General features: G+C 50.8%; 1 protein-coding gene and 1 long non-coding RNA gene across 2 annotated transcripts in view; one reads left to right on the top strand and one right to left on the bottom strand.

Annotated features, from left to right (window-relative positions):
- LOC144931648 (uncharacterized) overlaps positions 1 to 23051 on the bottom strand; it is a 106358-nt gene that overhangs the window by 4359 nt on the left and 78948 nt on the right. The gene's annotated exons all lie outside the window — the stretch shown is intronic.
- Positions 12986 to 23051, top strand: part of LOC144931324 (MFS-type transporter SLC18B1-like) — a 78636-nt gene continuing 68570 nt past the window's right edge. Inside the window, exons 1-4 of the mRNA XM_078855125.1 lie at positions 12986 to 13044; positions 18447 to 18567; positions 20021 to 20116; positions 22126 to 22199. Coding sequence (XP_078711251.1) covers positions 18457 to 18567; positions 20021 to 20116; positions 22126 to 22199 — 281 coding nt within the window. The 5' untranslated portion in view covers positions 12986 to 13044; positions 18447 to 18456. The remainder of the gene's footprint in view (positions 13045 to 18446; positions 18568 to 20020; positions 20117 to 22125; positions 22200 to 23051) is intronic.

Genomic DNA, 23051 nt, shown 5'->3' with positions numbered 1-23051 from the left:
GCAGTAATGTGGGCATATTGGATTGCGTTCCTGGATTGGTGCGCAGTTTCACGGTTTGAATCCAGTGGCCGCCCTGGGTAATACTGCGGATGTAATAACCATACAAATACGCTGTCTGCTTTAGAGTGGATGTGAAAGATCCCGTGATGTCATTCACAAGAGTCGGCCATTGTGTGCCATTATTTTTGTCCAAATTTGTAAAATAACCCACAAACTACTCAATTGGGATTGTGGCATTAACCTGTGACTTCACTCATGAATGGTGGCATAATTAAGAATGATAATGGTGCATAATCATCTTTCCTGTAATGTCAATACCGAGTATTGACCCATCTAATACATCCCTCAATTGAGTAAAATCTTGAGGTATAGGCAATTCCAAGTCATCTTAACCCTGAAATTTCTAGGCATTGCCGTGGTATTGGTATTGCTGTTGTAAAGATTACACGAAGAGCACTTCACATCCATGAACTCGAGTTGCCATCATTCCAGGTATCATGGGTATTTAGTACAATACCAGGGTCACTGATTGTCACATAAACACGCACTATCAATAAGAACCTGACACCCACCAATTTATGTGAGATGTAAAATCTACAGAAATTTTAAATCAAGAGCACAGGCGTAATAAGTTGTGCACTACATTATACAGTAATTTAGTTTGATTGAATGGCTTCTTAACCTCATTTTAATAGTTTTTAAAACCACAAGTTTGTTAACTTCCACATTGCCCTGTACTTATAGCCACAATTTCCCTGCACATTATTTAAATTCTACATTGCTTTTAATCACTTTGTTTTATTACATTTTTACAAGTATTTTAATAACTGTTAATTAAAAAAAAACATCAAGACGCATTTTTATTGCATTACTAATGAGTAATTTCATAGTTATTTTTCCCTTCAACTCTGCAACCAAAATGTAATTTACCGACGGAGGAAAGGTAGATGCGTCTTTTGAGTTGACGTGGGCTGATTTCACGTGAAAGTGGCATCCAGTCCTGGTGTGCACACACTGCATTTATGGTCTCCGCCTCTGAAGAGGGGAGAACCACGTGATAAAACTGGGACTTTGAACGTTTAATGCTCACCTCAAAGTGGATTGTCCTGGGGAAATCAAGACAGGTGGCATCCTGCAGATAATAGGAAGCGACTGGAGCTACGTACGGTGGGATAGAGGATCAACATACATACTTGCACGTCCTACAGAGGAAGTGTTTCCTGCGTTCTCCGTCTGCTGGTACACCAGTGTTTCTTTGGTTCAACATATATACAGCACATACGACCAATGTTTCATTTTGTCCAATTCTTGGCATACAAAAAAAAATGTTGCCCGGTTATAAAGGAACTTCCCAGCCGGCAACGTTTGGAGTGGGGGGGGGTGGCGGTTGCTGCGTTTCTGTTGAGTAAGGCCCCCGTCCTGGGTGGCTTGCGGGTTTGAGTGGCGAGAGGAGGAAGTTGCTCGAGGGTTGCGAAACTCCCCTCGGCACGACGGGAGGAGCGCCCCCGTCGCTGCACCTGCGAACGCGCCATCCGTGGACTCCGCACGTGCATACTTCCCTCCGTGGGTCTCAAGAGCTCCGTGCGTCCGTAGGACTCGGGATGAACGGGAGGACTTGGACTCGCTGCAATTGTTGCGCTGCGTTATTGGACCCAGGGCAGCTGTGAAGTGGAAGTCGGTAAGTTGAGTTCTGAGGTCGAGTATGTATGTCGAACTTCTTTCGCACCGTACGTAGCCAACCGTGCTAATCGGAGGTGCGGGGGGAAGGAATACAAAGTAGACGCAAAAAAGCAGTTCTGAAGAAATTCATTTTCAAACTAGCAATAGTTGATTGTAATGGCTGTGTGACCCTACCCCAGGAAACATTTTTTTAATTTAAGTTTCGTAATATTTTTTTTATAATTTGCAGTCAAAGGTGAAAAGCTGAACTATGTTACTTAGAACAGACTTTATCGTCGTTGCTTTGGAGTATTTTCACGTGTTGCTTCTACACTCTGCAATCAGCCCCCTGAATGTTGTGTATTGTGGAAAGTGCACAGTGTTCCTTACATTTAGAAGACATAATTTAGCCTCTGGTTGGAGACCCGTGTTTGCCCATGACATTGTTTTGAGACATTACATTTTTGAAACTCGGTGGTTTATATATATATTTGGAAAACACACAAATAGTCCACACAGTTGTTTCATTACCCTAAGTACATGGAACATTTTTCCTGCCTCTGCTCGTTTTTTTCCCAAGAGCTTGCTGAAATACCGTTACGACCGAATCGATTACCGCCATGACGGAATCGATTAGCACGGTTGGCTACGTACGGTGCGAAAGAAGTTCAACACACGCATGTATGTTGAACTTCTGTACGTCGTCCTGAATATTAAATAGGATTTTTCATTGATAGTTGTATTATATGGCGCAGCTTTGTAAAACAATTGTCAGTTGTAAAGTCACTTTGCCCCATCCCCGCTCGCCTTCACAAGCCATGACAATGCAACAAAAATGTTCATTTTCAACAGCCAGCGGCGGCTTAGTGGTCAATTGTCACCACCCGTGGCACAGATCAGTTTCTGCAGCCGTTTCGTAACTTCTATACACGCGTATGTTGAACTTATTTCGTACCATACGTACCATACGTAGCCAACCGTGTTCATCGGAGGTGCGGGAGAAGGAGAACAAGCTAAAAAAAAAACAGTTCGAAAGAAATTAGTTTTCAATCGAGATTATTGAAGAGTGCACAGCTCCAGTGGCTTTCTAATATCGGAAAGAAGAACGTTCCAGACGGCCGCAGAAGCGCGTCTGAAAGCGCGCGATGCGGTGAACCGTCTTTGTTCGATGGTTAGCCAAAAGCTGTTGCTGCGAGGATGAGCGGAGTTTGCGTGATGATGGTTTATGCTCCTTGAAAAGAATCTGCAGGGAATCACTAAAGCGCTAGGAGATTAAATATGTTGTGGATTCAACTGAGTCGCAGACTTACTCTGTGGAGGCAACACATATTTCTGAACACCAACGCATACAGTAACACAAAGGGGTTACTGCCCCTGGTGAATACAGTGGCGGCGTGTCAGTGGATGCCGCGGTGGCGAGGTGTTCATTCCCTCGCCTGGTATGCAGGAGGTCGTTGGTTCGATCCCGACCATGACGATGCCTGTATATTTGGAGTGTGCATGACTTCCGATTTTTCTCTGGGTCCTCCGATTTCCCCCCTCTACATTTAGAATCAACATGCATTTAGAGTATTTGGCCGTTTTAAATGTCCACGTGATGAGGCACTCCGTTGAGCTACCTTTTGTGGCCAGGTCGCTGCTGACTAAGAGCGATATAGCTCAGTGGGCCTTACCTAGTAAATATATATATATATTAATAACATTCATGGTCTTGCTTGAGGTTGAATGCAGGTTGCAGATCTTCACTTTGCTCCTCACCAAACCAAACGAGAAGTGTGGTGAATATGGTTGTGCAGGATCCATTTCCTAGGTCAGCTGTCCTGGGCAATGTATAAGTATTCCTGGGACATCAAAAGTCCCCGGATGTTGCCAGCTGTATAGTGATACACCACTCAAGACAATGTATCTTCTGGTAATGCAGGATATTCTTCTGCCCGTAATATGTCATGGTGTTCTTGTGCCACAATGATGACAAACCCCAAAGTGAATTATGACCAAATGACCCCCATGAACGACGTGGCGCGCGGAAGCATTCATCCAGCAGTGGACTGATTGATAATGGGCTGTCTGCAAATGGTCATATTTTGTTGACTATACACACTTTACAGGTCAGATGTCCTTCTGAGACGAGTGCACGCTGACTTGAAAGCAGCTGCCCGCATCGCTGCGGGCTGCTAGCCACGTGGTGAGCTTGTACGTTCACGAAGGGAAGTGGTGGGAGACCGCGGTCAGAGTGAAGCAGCCTTGATGCCCAAGGAAACGTGGTCAGCTCCCCTAGGTGGGCGACTTCTTGGGGATGCTGCGCAAAGACCACGCGCCAGGAACGTGGGTGTGAATGTTTCCCTTTGGCCGTGCGCTCACTTCTTTTTTCTTCAGCATAATGGAAAGACGTGTACATGTGTAATGCGGGCGTAAACGACCTCCCGGAAGTGACGTCATGGGGGGAGGAGTTACGTCACGTGGGGGAGAGGGTAAGGGTCTATAAGGGGGGTAACCGGAAGCAGTCGGGAGTGATCGGGGACTGGGAAAAGTGAGAGGCCACGCAGGGCGAAGGGTGAGAGAGAGTGGCGAGGTCGCCACACACCCGAGCCACGAGGATCGGCACCGTCGGCCAACGGTGACCGACCCCGGGGCAGGAGGAGCAGCGAGGAGGCTGCAGAGAGCAGCGGGTCTGCAAGGGAGGAGTCGGCAGCAGGGGTCTGCACGACGTGACAGCGACGGGGCTGCTAGGAGGGAGTTTGGGCTACGTGAGCGACAGCAGCCTGGGGCTGCAGAGTGGAGAGTATATAGGGGAGTACCGTGAGGGAAAAGAGATCGAACCCAAATAAAGGACACAGGACAGAGAGAAGCGTCCGAGTCTTTTATTACACTGGTGTCAAAGTCGAACGGTATGGCTAAACAACTGAGAAAAAAGAATATTCCGTCTCCGGCATCGGCTTCATCTTCCGACGACGATGACCTTCCTCCTGCGGTGGACCCGACTCCGGCAGAGGAGGAGATCCGTGCTGGGACGAGTGCGGGTCCAGGGGTCCAAGATGTCGCCGCGTCGGCGGACCAGTCTGCACCAAAGGATGCGGATTTGAGATGGAGTCAGATGGCGGAGCAACTTGAAACTCTCAAGAACGTGCTTGCACAGTTGTGTGCGCTCGTTACGCCGAGGACGGCGTCGGAAGGCGATGTTGGTGGTCCGCAGGAGCCCGGGTTGTCTTCAATGTCGACGCCATCAGCCACGCGGCATGAAGACGCCATCTTGGGCGTGGCGCACGACGAAAGGCGGGAAGCCGCCATTTTGGGCCCTCCGCGACGGAAGGCCGCCATCTTGTCGACACCACGCTGTGACGCCATGTTGAACATGCCACCGGAAGAGTCAGCGGCTGGAGGGAACGCGCCAAGGCGTCGCAGTCGTCACCTAACGACTGTCAAGGAATTCTCCATCGGGGGCGATTGGAGTGTGTTCGCCTGCAGATTTTTGGCAGCGATGCGCTCGGCGAGGTGGACTGACGCCGAGGCATTAGAAGTTCTTCCGACTCTCCTTGATGATGAGTCCGTTAGATTCTTTCGCTCTATAAAAGCCGCGAAGAAGAAAACATTGCGTGGTGTGTTCGACGAAATGGCAGACGCTTACGAGCCGCCGGATGACGCTCATCGCCGGTTTGTGCAACGACAACGCGCACCCGAGGAGTCTCCGGTGGCGTATAGGGGCGCGGTACTGGAGCTGGCAATGGCCGCATACCCGGAGATGGAGCCTGACCTGTTGGAACCTCTCATCCTGGGGAAGATGTTGGAGTTGTCCCGGGATCTCGGCATTCCCATGCCGGTGTGCGGTCACGAGAAGCTCACATCCCGGGCTGCGGCTAAGTGTCTGGACGCCCAGTTCAACCTGCGCCGGTGGAAGCAGGTTACGGCGTGGACGGGTGGGCCCATCGTCGAAGGGGGAGCCGTGGGTTGGGACCCCAAGAAAGCTGTTTATGTGCCGGACGACAGGAGCCCGCAGGAGCTGTCGGCTGCCGCTGCTCCGTGGCCGGAGCCGCGGGCTGCGCCGCCGACACGGCCGCGTCGGGACGGGGCGCCCGCAGCAAGGCGCAACAACATCGACTGCTTCCGCTGCGGGCGTAAGGGCCATTATGCCAGGGACTGCTGGGCCCGCGTCCCGGGTCCGCCCCAGCAGGAGGCCTCGACAGCGGCCGCTCCAAGGAAGGATTCGCCAGCACAGGCAAGTCGGTGCGCACCAGACACCCGGCAAGGCTTGACACCTCACTCATCACCGTTGTCATGCGATCCGGGTGTTTTTAATAACGGGAGACCATTGACTGTGCCTTGTCGTTCGGTAACGCAGTGGCGTAAGTTGGCTCGGCGGGTCGTCGCGGCTGCTACCGGTTCGTCCACCGTACCTGGGTCGATACAAGGGGTGGACGTACGGATTTTGGTAGATTCCGGAGCGTCCGCGACCATTATTTCGGATGTAATATTCCATCTCTTGAACATCCCACCAGAGGCCGTGAGTCCGGCTTACGCTTCCTGCGTCGCCGCGAACGGGGGTAGCATGGGCATTGTGGGCCAGGTGTACGCTACAATTACTATCGGGGGAGTGTCGGCCTCGGGAATTGTGTTAATTTCGAGGTCTCTTGCGGTTCCTTGTTTATTAGGGACCGATTTTCTGGCCAAAATGCCCATTTTAATTAGAATTAATGAGAACTGCATTCAATTACCGGAAGGCCGTAAAATTGCCTTTTTGCCGTCGCCCTGGGGGCGACCTGCTTCTGTCGCCCAGGTGCAGGCGTTGTCCGAAGTGTCTGTTGATATTCCACCTGGCTCACAGATTCTCATTCCTTTGCGTTATCGGAAGCCTGTACCTGGTCGTCAAGGAGCGATTGGGGTTTTGTTGTCACCGTCCGCCACCATCACGGGTGGATCGGCGCTGGTTGGGGCACAAACTATTGTTAGGCCAGACCAGCAGCCGTTTTTGCAGGTGCTTAACGCGAGTGCCGAAAGCGTGTGTGTGCCGGCGGGTACCGTTGTGGCACATGCCACTACTGCGTTTACAGCTCATGATGATCTGTCCGGCCGGGGGGTTGTTGGAGGTGTTTCGGGGCCCGGAGCTGTGGATGACCGCTGGATTGCTGAATTGTGTGGGGAGAATTCAGCTCTTTCTGGGGAACAGCGTTGTGCGATTCGTAAATTGTTATCGAGCTATTCCGATGTGTTTAGTTCCGATGATTTGGACTTAGGACGCACCTCGTTGCTTTACCATCATATTGACACAGGGGACGCTGCCCCTATTCGGTTGAACTCGCATCGGATGAGTCCAGCTGAGCGAGAGCATGTTCGAGGGGCAGTGGATGACATGTTGGCTGCGGACATAATATCTCCGTCTAACAGCCCATGGGGCGCACCTGTTGTTTTGGTCAAGAAAAAAGATGGCAAATTGCGATTTTGTGTAGACTTTCGTAAATTAAATAAGGTGTCGGTGGCAGATGCGTATCCCCTGCCGCGTATGGACGACTCTCTCGATGCCTTGTCGGGGGCGAAGTTCTTTTCAACGCTAGATCTCTCTTCGGGCTTCTGGCAGCTTCCCCTCGACGAGTCCTCGCGAGAAAAGACTGCTTTCCGTACGCCGCAGGGGTTATTTCAATTTAACTGTCTTCCGATGGGGCTGAATGCGGCCCCTGCCACTTTTCAGAGGTTGATGGAGTTGGTATTAACGGGGTTGCAGTGGGAGACATGTCTTATATATTTGGACGATATTATCGTTTTCAGCCGCACATTTGACGAGCATTTATCGCGGTTGGAGGCCGTGTTCACCAGGATGCGTTCTGCTAATTTGAAATTTAAGCCCAAGAAATGTCACCTGCTGCAACACTCCGTGCGTTATTTGGGCCACATCATCAGTGCGGACGGGGTGGCCACGGATCCGGACAAAACTGCGTGCGTCCGTGACTGGCCAACCCCTGCCACGGTGGGGGATGTGCGTCGGTTTTTGGGGTTCGCCTCATATTATCAGAGGTTTGTTCCAAATTTTGCTACGATCGCGAGGCCTTTGCATCTCCTGACGGGTAAAGGACACAAGTTTGCTTGGGGACCCCAGAGGAGGCGGCGTTTCGAGGCCTACGCGATCTATTGGCTACGGCACCGACGTTGGATTATCCGGATTTTGCGCATCCCTTCATTCTGGATACGGACGCGAGTGACACGGGTATTGGGGCGGTGTTATCTCAGTCCAAAGATGGTGTAGAACGCGTGGTCGCGTATGGTAGCCGGGTTTTGTCTCCCACTGAAACCCGCTACTGTGTCACTCGCAGGGAACTTTTGGCTATTGTTTTTTTTCTCCGCCAATTTCGACCGTATCTGTACGGTCGTTCGTTATGGTTCGCACGGATCATGCGGCCTTGCAGTATGCTCTTAAAATGGACCAACCATCCGGCCAGCTGGCGCGATGGTTGGACACGCTGCAAGAATTTTCCTTCCAAATTCACCATCGGAAGGGAGTGCGTCACGCTAATGCGGACGCACTTTCCAGGCTGCCGCAGCGATCCCCTTGCGCATGTGCGTCGGGGACGCATAGGTGTGGCCCGATTCAGCACCCCCCTCCGCCTGTCGCGCTGGCAGTCGAAGTGCCGGAAGCTCCACTTGAGCCGGGGCCGGCTGATGGGGGACCGGCTGATGGCATTCTACATCTCCCGAGGTCTGTGTGGATTCGGGAACAGATGTTGGATGATTCCTTGGTAACGTTACGTAAGCGGCCTGTCAAGGGGAGTGGGCGACTCTGTGCGGGCGGCGTGCCGGAAACCGCTCTCCGTGATGGCTTGCTGATGTGGAGGGAAGGGATGCAGGAACGCTGGCGTCTGGTTGTACCGGCATCATTGTGGTACGAATTGATGAGGACTCTGCATTGTGACACGCTTTTACATCTGGGGGTGCAGAAGACGCTATTGACGCTGCAGCGAGACTACTATTGGCACGGCATGACGACGGATGTCGTCGGGCACGTTCGCGCGTGTCCCGATTGTGCCCGCCGTAAGCAGCCTAAACATCCATATGTACCGCCGATACAATCCATCCAGGTGTCTCGAGTTAATGAGTTGGTGGCGTTAGATATTTTGGGACCCTTTCCGCCATCCGCTAGGGGAAATAAATATTTGCTGGTAGGGGTGGAGTACCTCTCCCGCTGGCCGGTGGCCTGGCCTTTGCCTGACCAGTCAGCGGCGTCTATCACGGACGCCTTTCTTTTTGGGTATGTTATGGACAAAGGGGTGCCGGAGAGGCTCCTTACAGACCAAGGCCGGAATTTTTCCTCCAAATTGTTGGGGGAGGTGTGTGCGGCGCTGGGTACAAAAAAAATACGGACATCTCCCTACCACCCACAAACGGATGGTATGGTGGAACGGCTTAATCGGACCCTGTCCGCCATGTTGTGCCATACGGTTAGTGAAAAACAATCGGATTGGGATTTGCATATCCCTGGGGTGCTTTCAGCGTACCGGATGACGCCACATGCGGCTACAGGATATTCGCCGTTTTTTCTAATGTACGGTCGTGAAAACGTACCGCCGATTAATGAACAGTTGGGAACCGAGGCGAGGGGACCTGTCAAGCCTCTTCCTGATTACATTCAGGACACCGTTCGCCGAGTCACTGAGGCGCGGGTGGAGGCTCGCATGGCTACGGCCAAAGCCCAGGCTCGGAACGAGCGGTGTGCGCGACGTTCAAAAGGGGAATGCCCTTGGAAAACGGGGGACCTGGCCTGGCTCCATTGTCCACAGGTGCGGCCAGGTACCTCTCCTAAATTACATAAGCCATGGCAAGGGCCGGTTCGCCTCATCGAGGTTCCCAACCCACAGTCGGCGCGTGTTCGGTTTGGTTCTCGGCGTTGGTTCGTCCATACATCTCGGTTGAAACCATACGTGGCCCCTCGACCGGATGCGTCATCTCCTGAGGTTGCCTTGCCGGGGTCTGTTGCTGCCGACTCGCCCTTGCCTGTGCCTGCTGACTTTGCTAGAGCGCCTGTCGTGCCTTTCACAGATGAACCGGCGTGACGCGGCAGGGGAAAGCAGACCCAGCTCGGGGTGTGCCTACCACGGCTGCGGAACCTTTGAGGCCCGCAGCCCTTCCTACCCCGCCGCGGGCACGATCGCGGGACGCCTCTGATGCTGCGCCTTTGAAAATAGGGGACCGGGACGTTGCCAGGCCTCCAATAGCGACAGACGAACTTCAGCCTGTCGCTCTTAAAACCCTGCCACGTTCCCGCTCGGCGGGAGGGCCACCGACCGTCCGGGACGGCCCGGCGACCCGCACCCGCTCGAAATCCCTCACATTTCGTTAATTGTTGTGTTGTGTTCTTGTTCTTTCCGTATAGTATCGTGTGTTCTGTGTCCTTTTTCGTATTCGGTCGTGTTCGCTCGCATTGCTTATTGGAGTTGTGTTCAGCCGAGGTCGGCTGGATTTTCTCTACGGGGGAGGGTGGTGTAATGCGAGCGTAAACGACCTCCCGGAAGTGACGTCATGGGGGGAGGAGTTACGTCACGTGGGGGAGAGGGTAAGGGTCTATAAGGGGGGTAACCAGAAGCAGTCGGGAGTGATCGGGGACTGGGAAAAGTGAGAGGCCACGCAGGGCGAAGGGTGAGAGAGAGTGGCGAGGTCGCCACACACCCGAGCCACGAGGATCGGCACCGTCGGCCAACGGTGACCGACCCCGGGGCAGGAGGAGCAGCGAGGAGGCTGCAGAGAGCAGCGGGTCTGCAAGGGAGGAGTCGGCAGCAGGGGTCTGCACGACGTGACAGCGACGGGGCTGCTAGGAGGGAGTTTGGGCTACGTGAGCGACAGCAGCCTGGGGCTGCAGAGTGGAGAGTATATAGGGGAGTACCGTGAGGGAAAAGAGATCGAACCCAAATAAAGGACACAGGACAGAGAGAAGCGTCCGAGTCTTTTATTACACATGTGCACGTCCATGTTTTACATTTGTGAGCCACGCAACAGCTTTCGTGGGGTAGCGCGACTATTAGTCTTCGACTTACGCTCACCCGACTTACGGCCACCCGACTTATGAACACCCGACTTCCGAACATCCACACTTACGAACCAGCTTCTATGACAGAATCACAATATTGTAATAATCATTTATAAAGCGCCCTTAAACAATCGTTGTCAGGGCGTCATACGTTTTTAACATCGAATTGCAAACGCAACGTCACAAACTGAACCGCGTAACCCCCCCCCGCCAAATGTTAATGAGTCACCGCATCTCGCTGGGAGTGAGTGGGTTGTGTGTGCACGCGCGTGCCCGTGCGCGTGTGTGGGGAGCGGTGGTGCAGCGGTTAGCGCTGTGCTGCGCTACGAACCCGGCGACCCGAGTTCGATTCCCGCTCACGGCCAACACCGGTGACGATTGTCTGAACCGGTCCTGGGCCTCCCCTAGGTCGACTCAGCCTCAAATCAGTATCTGGTCCGGTGTGTGTAAACATCGCCACTGGGGAGACAAAGGCGGCCGGGCGTGGTGCTGGCCACCCACCCCTTCGTGTGCCGTGCCGGCCTTCATAGGTGCTCGCTAACAGCACTTGCCCCCTACAGTCTGTTAAGGCTATACGGGGGATCTTTGTCATGTGGGGAGCGGTGGTGCAGCGGTTAGCGCTGTGCTGCGCTACAAACCCGGCGACCCGAGTTCGATTTCCGTTCACGACCAACAGCAAGTGACGATTATCTGCACCAGTCCTGGGCCTCCCCTAGGTCGACTCAACCTTAAACGAGTACCTGGTGCGTTGTGTGAGTGAACATCGCCACTGGGGGGAGACAAAGGCGGCCGTGCGTGGTGCTGGCTACCGCCGCCCCCTCGTGTGCCGTGCCGGCCTTCGTGGGTGCTAGTGGCCAACAGCACTTGCCACAAGTGTCTGTTACAGGCTACTACTACACGGGGGCATCTTTGCCTTTGGTGGGGCACCAGGGCTGAGTGCCAACTGGGTGGGGGTGGTCGTGGGGGGTGGAGGGGGTGGAGGGGGGGTGGAGGGGGTTTGTGGAGAGGGGGGGTGGAGGAGGGGGGAGAGCCCCCACCCTGGCACCTCCCTCGTACCTGCTCTGTGTGAGCCACGCGTCGAGTCAACATTTCACGAGCTAATCATTTACACACCACGTACGCGCATTGATTTTGTTAATTTCTTTGTTTTAAAGTCCGCTTTTGCTAACATTAAAGCGACGACGTTTATGTTTAGACTGTATTAAAGTAATGAGAAGTGTGCACCATCAAAAGCAGTTTATTTACCATTGTATGCAAACTCATTGTGTTATGTCTCCAGATATATAGTGTAATTAAAAATACCGTATATCCATCCAGTCCGTCTGCCGATTGTGTTTTCAGACCGATTGATTTTACCCCAAAATCAATCAATTAAGTAAAACTATGGACTGGTTTCAACCGTCTGGTTCTAAATCACCAGGATCCGGCTTGTATGTACGTACAGTACGTTGAACTTCTTTCGCACCGTACGTAGCCAACCGTACCAATTGGAAGTACGGGGAAGGGTAACTAACCAAACAAAAAAGCAGTTCTAAAGAAATGAGTTTTCAATCTAGATTGAAAAGCGCATGTAGAGATGCGGTGAAGGGAACTTACTGCTGGGTTGCGAGAAGAAGTTGGAAAGTTGTAGGTTCGTGAGAAAGCACCTGCAGTGCTGTGTCTGCAGTGAAGTGAAAGATGGAAACGTAACTGAAAGTTGTTTAAAAAAAATTCCACATACGGATCACCAGTTTTCTCATCGACTACAGACACTTAGTAAATTATACCCCGATGGCAATCATTCAAAGATTATCAGCGTATCGAGGACTACCATTGCCTCCATTCTACGTTGTTACAGGTTATTGCCCACTCGAGCTCACCTTTACATCCCTTGTATAGGAGCCTTGTAAATACCGCTGGGCTGCAATCTGGTTAAACAGAGGGGGGACATCCATCAGCAGGGTAAACATAGATAACGTCGTTGCTTTTGTGGTTGGTGTCCACGTTGCTTTACAGCAGCCGCACCCGTCCACACCACTCGGGGTTGCCTCACTCGACAATCTCTACCCCCACTTTGTTGTCGGCAAGAACAAAAAGCGACCGAACACGGCCTGTCTCGTGGGCGCCACAGACCCGAGAGGTTTGGGGGAGCCGGCTCAGAAACGCGGAGAAAGGCATCGCGCGCACGGGAGTGAGGAGTTGAGAGATAAGCTGGGATTTCAGAAGAGAAGGGGGGCTTTGTTTTAGGTGGCATTGCAGGAGAAGGGAGGAGAGGCAGCAGGAGTGCTTTTGTCATCACCGTCGCCTTTGCTGTGCTGCCCGTCTCCAGGTGACCGCTGCAAACGAGAGAGGGCGACCTGCAGCGGTAACCAGACGTCGTTGCTGTCAGATCGCCACCGCAGGTAAGGGAGGCGTGCAGACGTTTCTCAACGCTCGTGGAATGGGTCATCATTACTTGAGCACACGAGGGCCATTGGTCCGTCGCGTGCTTTCTGGCTGTGCCATGTTGTTACCGCCCGTTTGTCCGGCACACGATGTTCCGACATTTCTCTCCCAACGTGCTCGGGATGTTTTTTTATTCGTTTTCAGCATGTTGCGTGAAACGTTGGACATCGTGCCGAACAACACGCGGTACAACATGTGTACAACGCATCGGGAGAGCTCTACAGCACAATAATCCCCGGCCCGTCGGACAAATCAGACACCGGCAGGTCAATCGTTGGAGATGAAGAGGCGATACGTGGAGGGACAAATGGCTTCAACCGAGAAGGATGGACGAACCAACGGCGACGGCCCACTCGGATACGCACACATTGTGGCTGTTTCACCTCGACCACTTTCACGGGTCCTTGCCAGGGCTTATGTAACTTAGGAGATGTCCCGTCCGACACCTGGGGGCAATGCAACCATGCTTTGTCGCCGATAGACCACGGCAACACGTGATCCCGCTTCCCTGCATTATGTTCACTGCACACCTATTTTTTGGCGGCGTTAACTCTGGCCGCATCTCGAGCCGTAGAAATGCACTGTAGGGAAATTTGCACATGCTCAGACAATCTAGATTTCCCTTTATCCAGTGACGAACCCAATTGGGCATCTATAGAGGGCACATTCTCCCTCCCATACATGAGAAAAAAATGGCGAAAACCCCGTGGAAGCATGAGGGGCCATCCTATACGCGGCGAGTATACTCGGCACATGCAAATCCCAATCCGTCTGCCCAGCGTCGACCGCCTGACAGAGCATGGAGGTCAAAGTTCTATTCAGGCGCTCCAACATCCCATCCGTCTGTGGGTGGTATGGCGACGTCCTAATTTTCCTAGTACCCAAAGCGTCGCAAACCTCACACAGCAATTTAGACGAGAAATAGCGCCCCTGGTCAGTAAACAATTGCTCCGGGGCTCCCTTGTCCATCACATAACCGTACAAAAACGCCTCCGCAATGGAGGCCGCTGACTGGTCAGGCAGCTTACAAGCCATAGGCCATCGGGAAAAACATTCGACCCCCACTAAAAGAAATGTATTCCCTCGTGGAGTGGCCAGAAAGGAATCAAGGATATCGAGCGCCACCAATTCGTTGATACGCGAAACCGAAATGGATTACAGTGGCGGATGGGACCTCCGCTGCGGCGGTTTCCTGCGCGCGCATTCAGCACATCCTTGGATCCATCTGGAAACTTCGGCTGTCATCCCCGGCCAATAATAGTCACGCTGCAGTGTCAAGAAGGACTTCTGGACACCGAGGTGCAACAGCTTATCCTCGTGCAGCGCGCGAACCAAGTCACCCCGGAGAGCGGTGGGGATGACAAGCCGCCAGCGATCCAACATGTCCTCTGTCCACATCAAAAGGCCGTCATGACCGCTATAGTTTCCCGTGCATTTTCCGCGCAACCCCGCAAGACCCCTCAGGAATCGTCATTCAGCTGCTCGTGCACTCAAGCAGTCCTCCTCCATCTCCGCTTTTACAGCAAAACCTTGGATTGCGAGCATAATTTGTTCTGGAAACGTGTTTGTAAACCAAAGCACTCGTATATCAAAGCGAATTTCCCCATAAGAAATAATGGAAACTCAGATGATTCGTTACACAACCCAAAAATATTCATATAAAAATTATTAATACTAAATACCTTTTAACATTTTTATTATTTAAATGTAATATAAAGTAATCAAATTTATTAATTCAATTTAATCGTGGCTGGTGTGAGGGAGACGAGAGAGAGGAGAGAAGGAGGAGGGTTATTGTGTAGGACGACTTTCATTGTCACTAACGGAATCACTGCCATCTCTTGGCTCACTGGAATCTTTTTCTTTTTGTGCAACTTTAACAAGGAACCTATCCAATTACACTTGCTTTTGCCTCCTTTTGAGAAGGCAAAAAGCATTGTTGCAGTACAGTTACTAAAGAACAGTCACTACACTTGGACACAAAATTTAAAAAAATTCTTTACGCACTCACACGTGGTCACAACACTATAGTAAACAGTATACACTCGCACGTATGTTGACTGTACAAGTGAGGCACGCCGACTGAGACCGAGCATGGGAGACGATTACCCACAATCCCGCAGCGAGAGAGGAAGAGAAGAACCATCGGCTCAGTTGTGATCACGTGACGCTCGGCAGACAAAGCGTATACGTATTACTCGTATTGCAAGACCTCGCTCGTTTATCAAGCTAAAATGTAGGATTTTTTTGCTCGTCTTGCAAAACACTCGCAGACCAAGTTACTCGCAATCCAAGGTTTTACTGTATTGCCGCATGCGCGGCTAGGCTCCACCTCCGGCCACGCCCTCTCATGGAACTTTCTAGCCGGTTCTCGGAGTTTCTCGGCCGTCTCCACCCTTCACCTTTCGCCCAGATACCTCTCCTTTTGGAGATTGGATAATGTTTATCGTGGTGCCTGTATCCGTGCTTCCCTTTCCAACCAGTAGATGTCACTATCTCATTACACATTTATACTGCAGGAGACATCCGATGAGCTATGAAGCTCTTTTTCTCACAGATGTCCAGTAGGGGCGGGCTCAGAAAGTTACAATAACAAATAGTAGAAAAACACGGTCGAAAGCCAAAGTATAGCAAAGGTAAACAAATCACACGGAAAAAACTACTTTTTTAAAAATCTTAGCAGGTAAAGCCCACTGAGCTATTCACTTCTTATTTCAAGAGCCACCTGGCGACAAATGATAGCTTAACGAAGTGCCATTGAAATGTATAGCAGCTGAATAATCTAAATTCACTAAACACGTGTTTTTAAACGTGGAGGGGAAAAACCCGGAGGATCCGGAGAGAGAAAAAAAAATCCACGCTGCAGCTGCTGGGACAGACTGACGGCATTCACCGCTTACCAGGCCGGCGGGGGGGGGCAGGTGGAGATAAATTCACAATCGCAAGAGTAATTAAAACGCCCACCCCCTCCCCTTCACCCCCCACCCACCCCCCCTGGGCCAGGTGTTCGATCACAAGAAGTTATCGGCGCGTTGGATTTAATTGTGGCGCGGCTGGCGCGCTGCGCTTAGTGTCCGTCTCATGTTGACCTCCGCCGAGGCCCTCATTAATCACGAGGACGCGGCGCGCACGGCACACGCGGGCAAAGTAATCGCTGACCTTTGGCCGCACGTTCAATCGGGGCCTCCCTATTGTGGCTTCGCTTGGACAGGTTTGGTTTTTTTTTATTTTCCCACGTCATCCGTCTCCCAGTTTCCCCCTTGCTGTTATACCCCGTGATTAACGCCGCCGGATGTGATTTTCCCACGCGCGACCACAAGTCTCTCGGACAGGAGACCTGGGAAATTATAAATTGAAGGACACAAACAAGCACTGTCCGTGTCATTGGAAGATGAAGGTCACTCTGTCAACTGTTACCCAAAGGAGTTAGATAGCGTCCGCAAGCATTGTGAAGGGCCATATCCATCTGCACACATTCATGTTGACTGTTGGCAATAACACAGAGTACTAGGGTATATCTTAAATAAATAAATAAACATTTGCCAAATTACTGAGAGACAGGAAGGCGTCACGATGACGTCTCAGCCATGAGGGTTCTTTGACCATACTTCACCATGATGGTCAGTGTGGGTTGGTGGAGGGTGAGGAGACTTGGATCTGTTAAGATATCACTCTCCACCGATGTTAACCACGACCAGGAATTTAATCCAAGCTAGCCGGGTTCATAGTGCAGTGCGCTCATCGCTGCTCCACCGCTGCGCACCATTAGCATTATACAAATGTCTGTTGCATATTCATCACGGCACCTGTGCCAGGTGTGCCCATGAGGGACGGCGTTCGCCGCTTTCTTGCAGAGGATTGTAGTTAGTGCCCCGGTGGCCGCCCTGGTTAATACTGCGGGTGCATTAACAGTGGGCAATACTTAGCGCCCGTTTGTTTCACAGTGAACGTTACAGATTCCCTGATGTCATTCCAAACGAGTAGGCCATTGTGTGCTGACATCACGGTCCAAAGTTACTCGCAAATGACTTTTATTTATATTACACACTGCAGCAATCATCACACCCTACCGGCAGACTCGTGCCCATTTGCCAGCCAGGTGTTGTGTCACGTTGTGCCCACAGGGATAGCTGCCACTGGGGGTGCCCTTTCAAATGTTTTGAAATGAGATGTGAAGTGCTGTGAGACATCCCCAGCGTATAGGAGCAGCTCTAACACAAGAACATTTATATATTTTTTAAAGTATATTTTAACAATTTGTGTAATTAACACTAAATAACATATTTTGTTATATATAGCAGTATTAATTCCAAATGTGCTAAAGCTTTATTGTTGGATTTTATTACGTTGTAACATCAGGGATTCATTTTGCTGAATCTGCCTATTGCCCATGTCACCAACTCTGCATATATTATCATATCCGCCATTCCACATCCAGTGTTCCTTTCTCTTGGACCGTGGCTACGAGTAGCGCACCAGCTACTCCGGCTTATCAGAATACAATCCCTGTGCACCACTCGTTAACGCGGCCCCTTAATGTTCTCTATTAACGCTCATGAGCATTATTATACTTTTTGGTTCTTTCGGTAAAGTCACGTAGAAGGGAAATAATACAATAATAAAAATAAAACAATAATCATCATCAGATGTGAAAACCACAGCAAGAAACGTTGTGAGAATTTGATTGTTTTATTTTATTAATTTTATTATTTCCCTTCTGCGTGACTTTACCGAAAGAACCAAGAATATGAATCCCTGCAGTCACGAAAGCTTTAAATAGAAACATTATTATACTCTTTGGTTCTGTGTTTTGTCTCTCTCTCAAATTTAGCAATCTTTGGAAGAACGTAATCAACCAGGTAGGGTGTTGACTCTTGTGTTAGCCGACTCTATGTGTTGTATTGCATTGTATTTACAAGGTTACTATGTTTGTTTTCTCATTCATTCTTACCTGATGATGGTTGCTTGTGTTGCAATCGAAACGTCGTTTTCTATTATTATTTATTTTCTTTCTACGTGACTTTACCGAAAGAACCAAAGCGTAATTCCTGCAGTTACGAAAGCTTCGAATCGTTATTATAGTTACTGTATTACCATCTAAAGCTTTCGTGACTGCAGGGATTCATCTTCCTGGTACTTTCGGTAAAGTCACGTAGAAGGGAAATAATAAAATATATATTTTTTAATTCTTTCCCTTGTACGTGACTTTACCGAAAGAACCAGGAAGATGAATAATAAAATACATTTTTAAAATTTTATTATTTCCCTTCTACGTGACTTTACCGAAAGAACCAGGAAGATTTATTACCATCGTCATGATTCTCCTCGATCCTATGTGCTCCTTTGCTGGCCGGCCTAGGGGTGACGCGATGTGTGGCACCATGCAGAGTCAGCAGGTCACGATGCTGCTGATGGTGGGCTCCGCCGCCTTCCTGGAGACCGTCCTCTCCACCGCCCTCTACCCCTTCTTCCCTCAGGAGGTGGGTGCCTTCAGCTCGGCACCGCACGAGCGCAGCTGCCTTCTCTGTCCCTTCTCTCTCTTAAGAGCTGGCCAAACACACCCCAAATATAGGAGCACAGAGCTTTTTGGGCAATTATTGGCATCGGTTATGAATGCTTCCCCACTCACCTCACGGTTTTACCACAACTCCGTGTGAGCACTGTGCGCGTTCCTTCGTAACGGAGGAGTCGCTGCCGAACTACCGCCGTGGTGAAGTTCATTCCCTCACTCACATCGCCACGGTGGCGAGATGTTAACTACCTTGCCTGGTATATAAGAGGTCGTGGGTTCGATCCCGACCGACCCTTGCGCCTGCTGTATATTTGGAGTTTGTGTGTCTCTGTCACCGTGAACGCGTGGCTATATCTCTGGGTCCTCCGGTTTTTCCTTCCACATTTAGAAACAACATCACGCGTTTAGAGTTTTTGGCTGCTCTATATTTCCACATGATGATAAGCCGCTTTGTTGAGCAATTTTTAGTGGCCAGGTCGCTTCTGAAAAAGAGCTACAGAGCTCGGTGGGCCTTCCCTGGTGAAAAAAAAATATTTTAAATTGTTTAGTTTTAAAAATGAGTTTTCTTTCAAGAGGGTTCCTCTTGGGATGTTTAACCAAGTATTTTTGAGTGCTCTTTACATATGTGAGGAAACTTGAGTGCTCATAGGACTGAGTAGGCCATTGTGTGCTGACATCATGGGCCAAATTTGTAAAATTTGGCAAATTCGCTTCTGATTAAAGAGCTGTATAGTTCAATGGGCCTTACCTGGTAAAATAAAAAAGTTTTTTTATGTAGTTTACGGTTTATTTGAGTCTATGTGTGGCCTTGAGTCTCTTTGAGTCTCCATGTGAGTCTTTTATTCTCTATGCAAATCTGTGAGCCTCCCCCATAAATAAGGGCTTTATGCCATCACGTAGTCATGACTACGATAAAATTCAATCCCTTGCTCACTTCACCCACACAGCAGTAAGAATGTCAGAATCAGAATATTTACCGTATTCATGGCTATGGGAATCCGATGAGCTTATGAAGTTATTTTTCACAGATGGCGAGTATTTCACTGATTCGAAGCTTTCGTGACTGCAGGAATTACTCTTTGGTTCTTTCGGCAAAGTCACGTAGAAAATAAAGTAAAATAATAGAATACGATATTTTGGTTGCAACATACACAAAGACACACACAAAGACACACTGAGCGGTGTGTCTTTGTGTGTGTCTCTCTCTGCATGTGTGTCTGCCTATGCTGTTCCTGTGTCTGTGTTTTAGCATTCATTCTTACCTGATGATGGTTGCTTGTGTTGCAACCGAAACGTCGTATTCTATTAGTTGATTTGATTTTCTACGTGAATTTACCGAAAGAACCAAAGAGTATTTTACTGATGTATGATTGAGCACCAGACGCGTTACCCAGCTGTGCATGCGCGCGCGTCTTCTGCAGGCCGGCAAAAAGGGGGCGAACGTGACAATCGTGGGCATCATCTACGGATGCTTCTCCGTCACACAACTCGTCTCCTCGCTGCTCATCGGGAAACTGGTGAGGGCGGCACGGTGACAATCTCTTAGAGTGACACAAGCACACTTAGGGCACACACACGCACACTGATGGCACGCACACCTCGGGCAAACACACGCACACTGAGGACAAACACACAAATACTGAGGTCGCACGCGCGCGCACTGAGGGTGCAGACTAAGGGTGCACACACGCACACACTGAGGGGCACACTGCGGGTGCACACGCACACTGAGGGCACACACAGATATATAAGATTCGCTCACTGTCATGAAGAGAAAACGACTTAGAGGCGCGTGGAACCAAAGATAAGCAGGAAGACAGCCACGCGATGAGCCGGCGCCAAAAATTTCCCAAGTTCTGCGGTCCTCTACATATAGGCATTATCGGCCATGTGGGGGGAAACTGGAGCACATGGGGAAAACGCACAACACGCGTGGAGGAAACATTCCCATACAGACAGAACAGCTGGAGTCCACAGTTTTGCTTGACTGCTTTCTGGCAAAGCAGGGTTATAGAACCTTGGCGCAATCCACTGACCCTCATTCTCCACAGTGCTGGATGGACTACAGACGTGCGCCACCACCACCCGGATAAATATTTGTTTTTGTTTGGAGAGACCAAACAGTGTAATCAAAGACTGAAATTGAATATTATAAACTAAACTATTTTTCTTTTTACACGGTAAGGCCCACTGAGCTATCGAGCTCTTTGTCAGAAGTGACCAGGCCATCACAAATGATAGCTCAGCGAAGTTGCTCATCACGTGGACATTTATTGCAGCCAAATACTCTCAGCGCATGTTGATTCTAAATGTGGAGGGAAAAACCAGAGGACCCGGACAAAAATCTACGTGACCACGGGGAGAGAGACACCGCAAACTCCAAATATACAGCAGGCGTCAGGGTCGGGATCGAGGTAGTGAACATTTCGTCACCGCGTTCGCCACATTGAATGATCGTTAAGGCGATAATGCCCTCTTCTGGCCACTTTGTGGACGAATTAGAGACATGAGAGGCTTCGTGGGAGCGGCACCCTCTGTGCGCGTGTCCACTTGGCCGCTGAGACGTCACCGCGCATGAATCACGGCGGTGGGAGCCCTGCTTCTCGTAAGTCCCCGTCTTGAGATTAAAGCCAACCGCGACCTCCCCTGGCCACCCTCCCTCCCCTTCCTCACATCCTGCGTAAACAATACCGCGTCTCTCGGTGCTTTATGACCTTTAGACATTTTAATTGGTTTGTTTATTGGGGATCTCCTGGCCGTGCGATCCCGTACACAGTGTGCTGCGGCACGCACGCACGCCCATACTGTGACCCCGCACAACATTTCCTGTTTGGTCCCTTTTTCCCTTGAACCGCGTTTGCATTGCGTGTGAAGTCTGTGCCTGGCCCAATACACATCAACGTCGGCCCACGGCCCAAAGGAAATTGAGCGAGACGCGAAGGCATTATTGACTCCCGTGGATCCAGGTCGCTGGCCAACGAGCGAGGAGTCAATGTGGCATTCGTAATGTGAAAGCGCTGTTGCTGCCACCCCAAGCAACGCCGATGTGTGTTTGATGAAGTTGGGGTGTGAATGGGGTGGTCGGGTGGCCCGCTGTGGGGCAGACACGGTTTAAGCAAGGCTGTCGCCGGCGTCCCAAGCCTTTAGCGAAACTTGAAATGTGCTGGCTTAAACTTTGTCTCGCCTCATGCTCGAATCATGTTATGGGCAAAGGGATGGGTTACCTGACCAGTGGGCGGGGTTACCTCACCAGTGGGCGGGGTTACCTGAGCAGTGGGTGGGGCTAATGTGGTTATAGATCACTGTTTGAAATTAAGCGGGCCCACGAGAGCGAGGGGCTGCCAGCTCGCCACGCGTTGCGGTTGAGCCTCACAGAAACGCGGTGGCTTTAAGGCTTGGGTTGCAGTGCGACCGTTTGTGAACGGCAACGGGGATGCGAGCCGTTTGTATGTACTGTACGTTGAACGTCTTTCACACCGTACATAGCCAACCGCTGACCCATGCCACGTGCCCATGTCTGCCCCAGGTGCCATGCGTGGGAGCCAAGGTGCTGTTCATCACGGGGGTCCTCATCTCGGGCGTGTGCACCGTTATGTTCGGGTAACGACCGCGTCCGGACTCCACCCACCCTCTCACCCCAACACGCTCTCACCCCAACACGCTCTCACCCCAACACGCTCTCACCCCAACACGCTCTCACCCCAACACGCTTTCACCCCAACACGCTCTCACCCCAACACGCTCTCACCCCAACACGCTCTCACCCCAACACGCTCTCACCCCAACACGCTCTCACCCCAACACGCTCTCACCCCAACACGGTGCATTTGCGACCCCCGCATCTGTGGACGTTTGACGGTCATCACTGTGACCTGACTCGCACACTGTGCGCACGTGTTTTAGTCCACTGTTTTGGGAGGTTGAGGTTGGTGGATCATGTGCGTGAGTCACCCGGTCCATAGATGCCAGGAGAACAAGCAATTTTTCATGGGCTCTGAATGAATATGGTGGAAGAGTAGGCCAACTATCCCCTAGAGGGGCCCACTTGAGCTACTCTGAGTGGTGGCCTCTCCTCTAACGGTGGTGTGAGAAAGTCTTTACCCGAATGGATGTTGAACTTCTTTCGTACCATACATAGCCAACCGTGCTAATCGGAGGTGCGGGGAAAGGACAACAAACTAAACTCATAAAGAAGTTTTGAAGAATTTAGCTTTCAAATGTACGAATTCCTGGCACATGTAAAACACTCAACCAGGAATTGGACAAATATCACAATGCATGAGCCTCTTTCGAACGTTATAAGACTCAGAGAGGCATCCCTGGATAAATAAATAAAGACCAGTGTTAGGAGCTGAACTCAGACACGTTCTTTTCAGTATCATGGCATCGTCCGCGTACCTCCCAATCGTCTCGACATTAAGACACGCGTTTAAATTATACTGGTAGGAACCT

This window comes from Lampetra fluviatilis, chromosome 4, assembly GCF_964198595.1.
Source record: "Lampetra fluviatilis chromosome 4, kcLamFluv1.1, whole genome shotgun sequence".
NCBI classification, from domain to species: Eukaryota; Metazoa; Chordata; class Hyperoartia; order Petromyzontiformes; family Petromyzontidae; genus Lampetra; species Lampetra fluviatilis.
The sequence above is the reverse complement of the archived record's forward strand: the minus strand, read 5'-3'. Positions and strand labels throughout refer to the sequence as shown.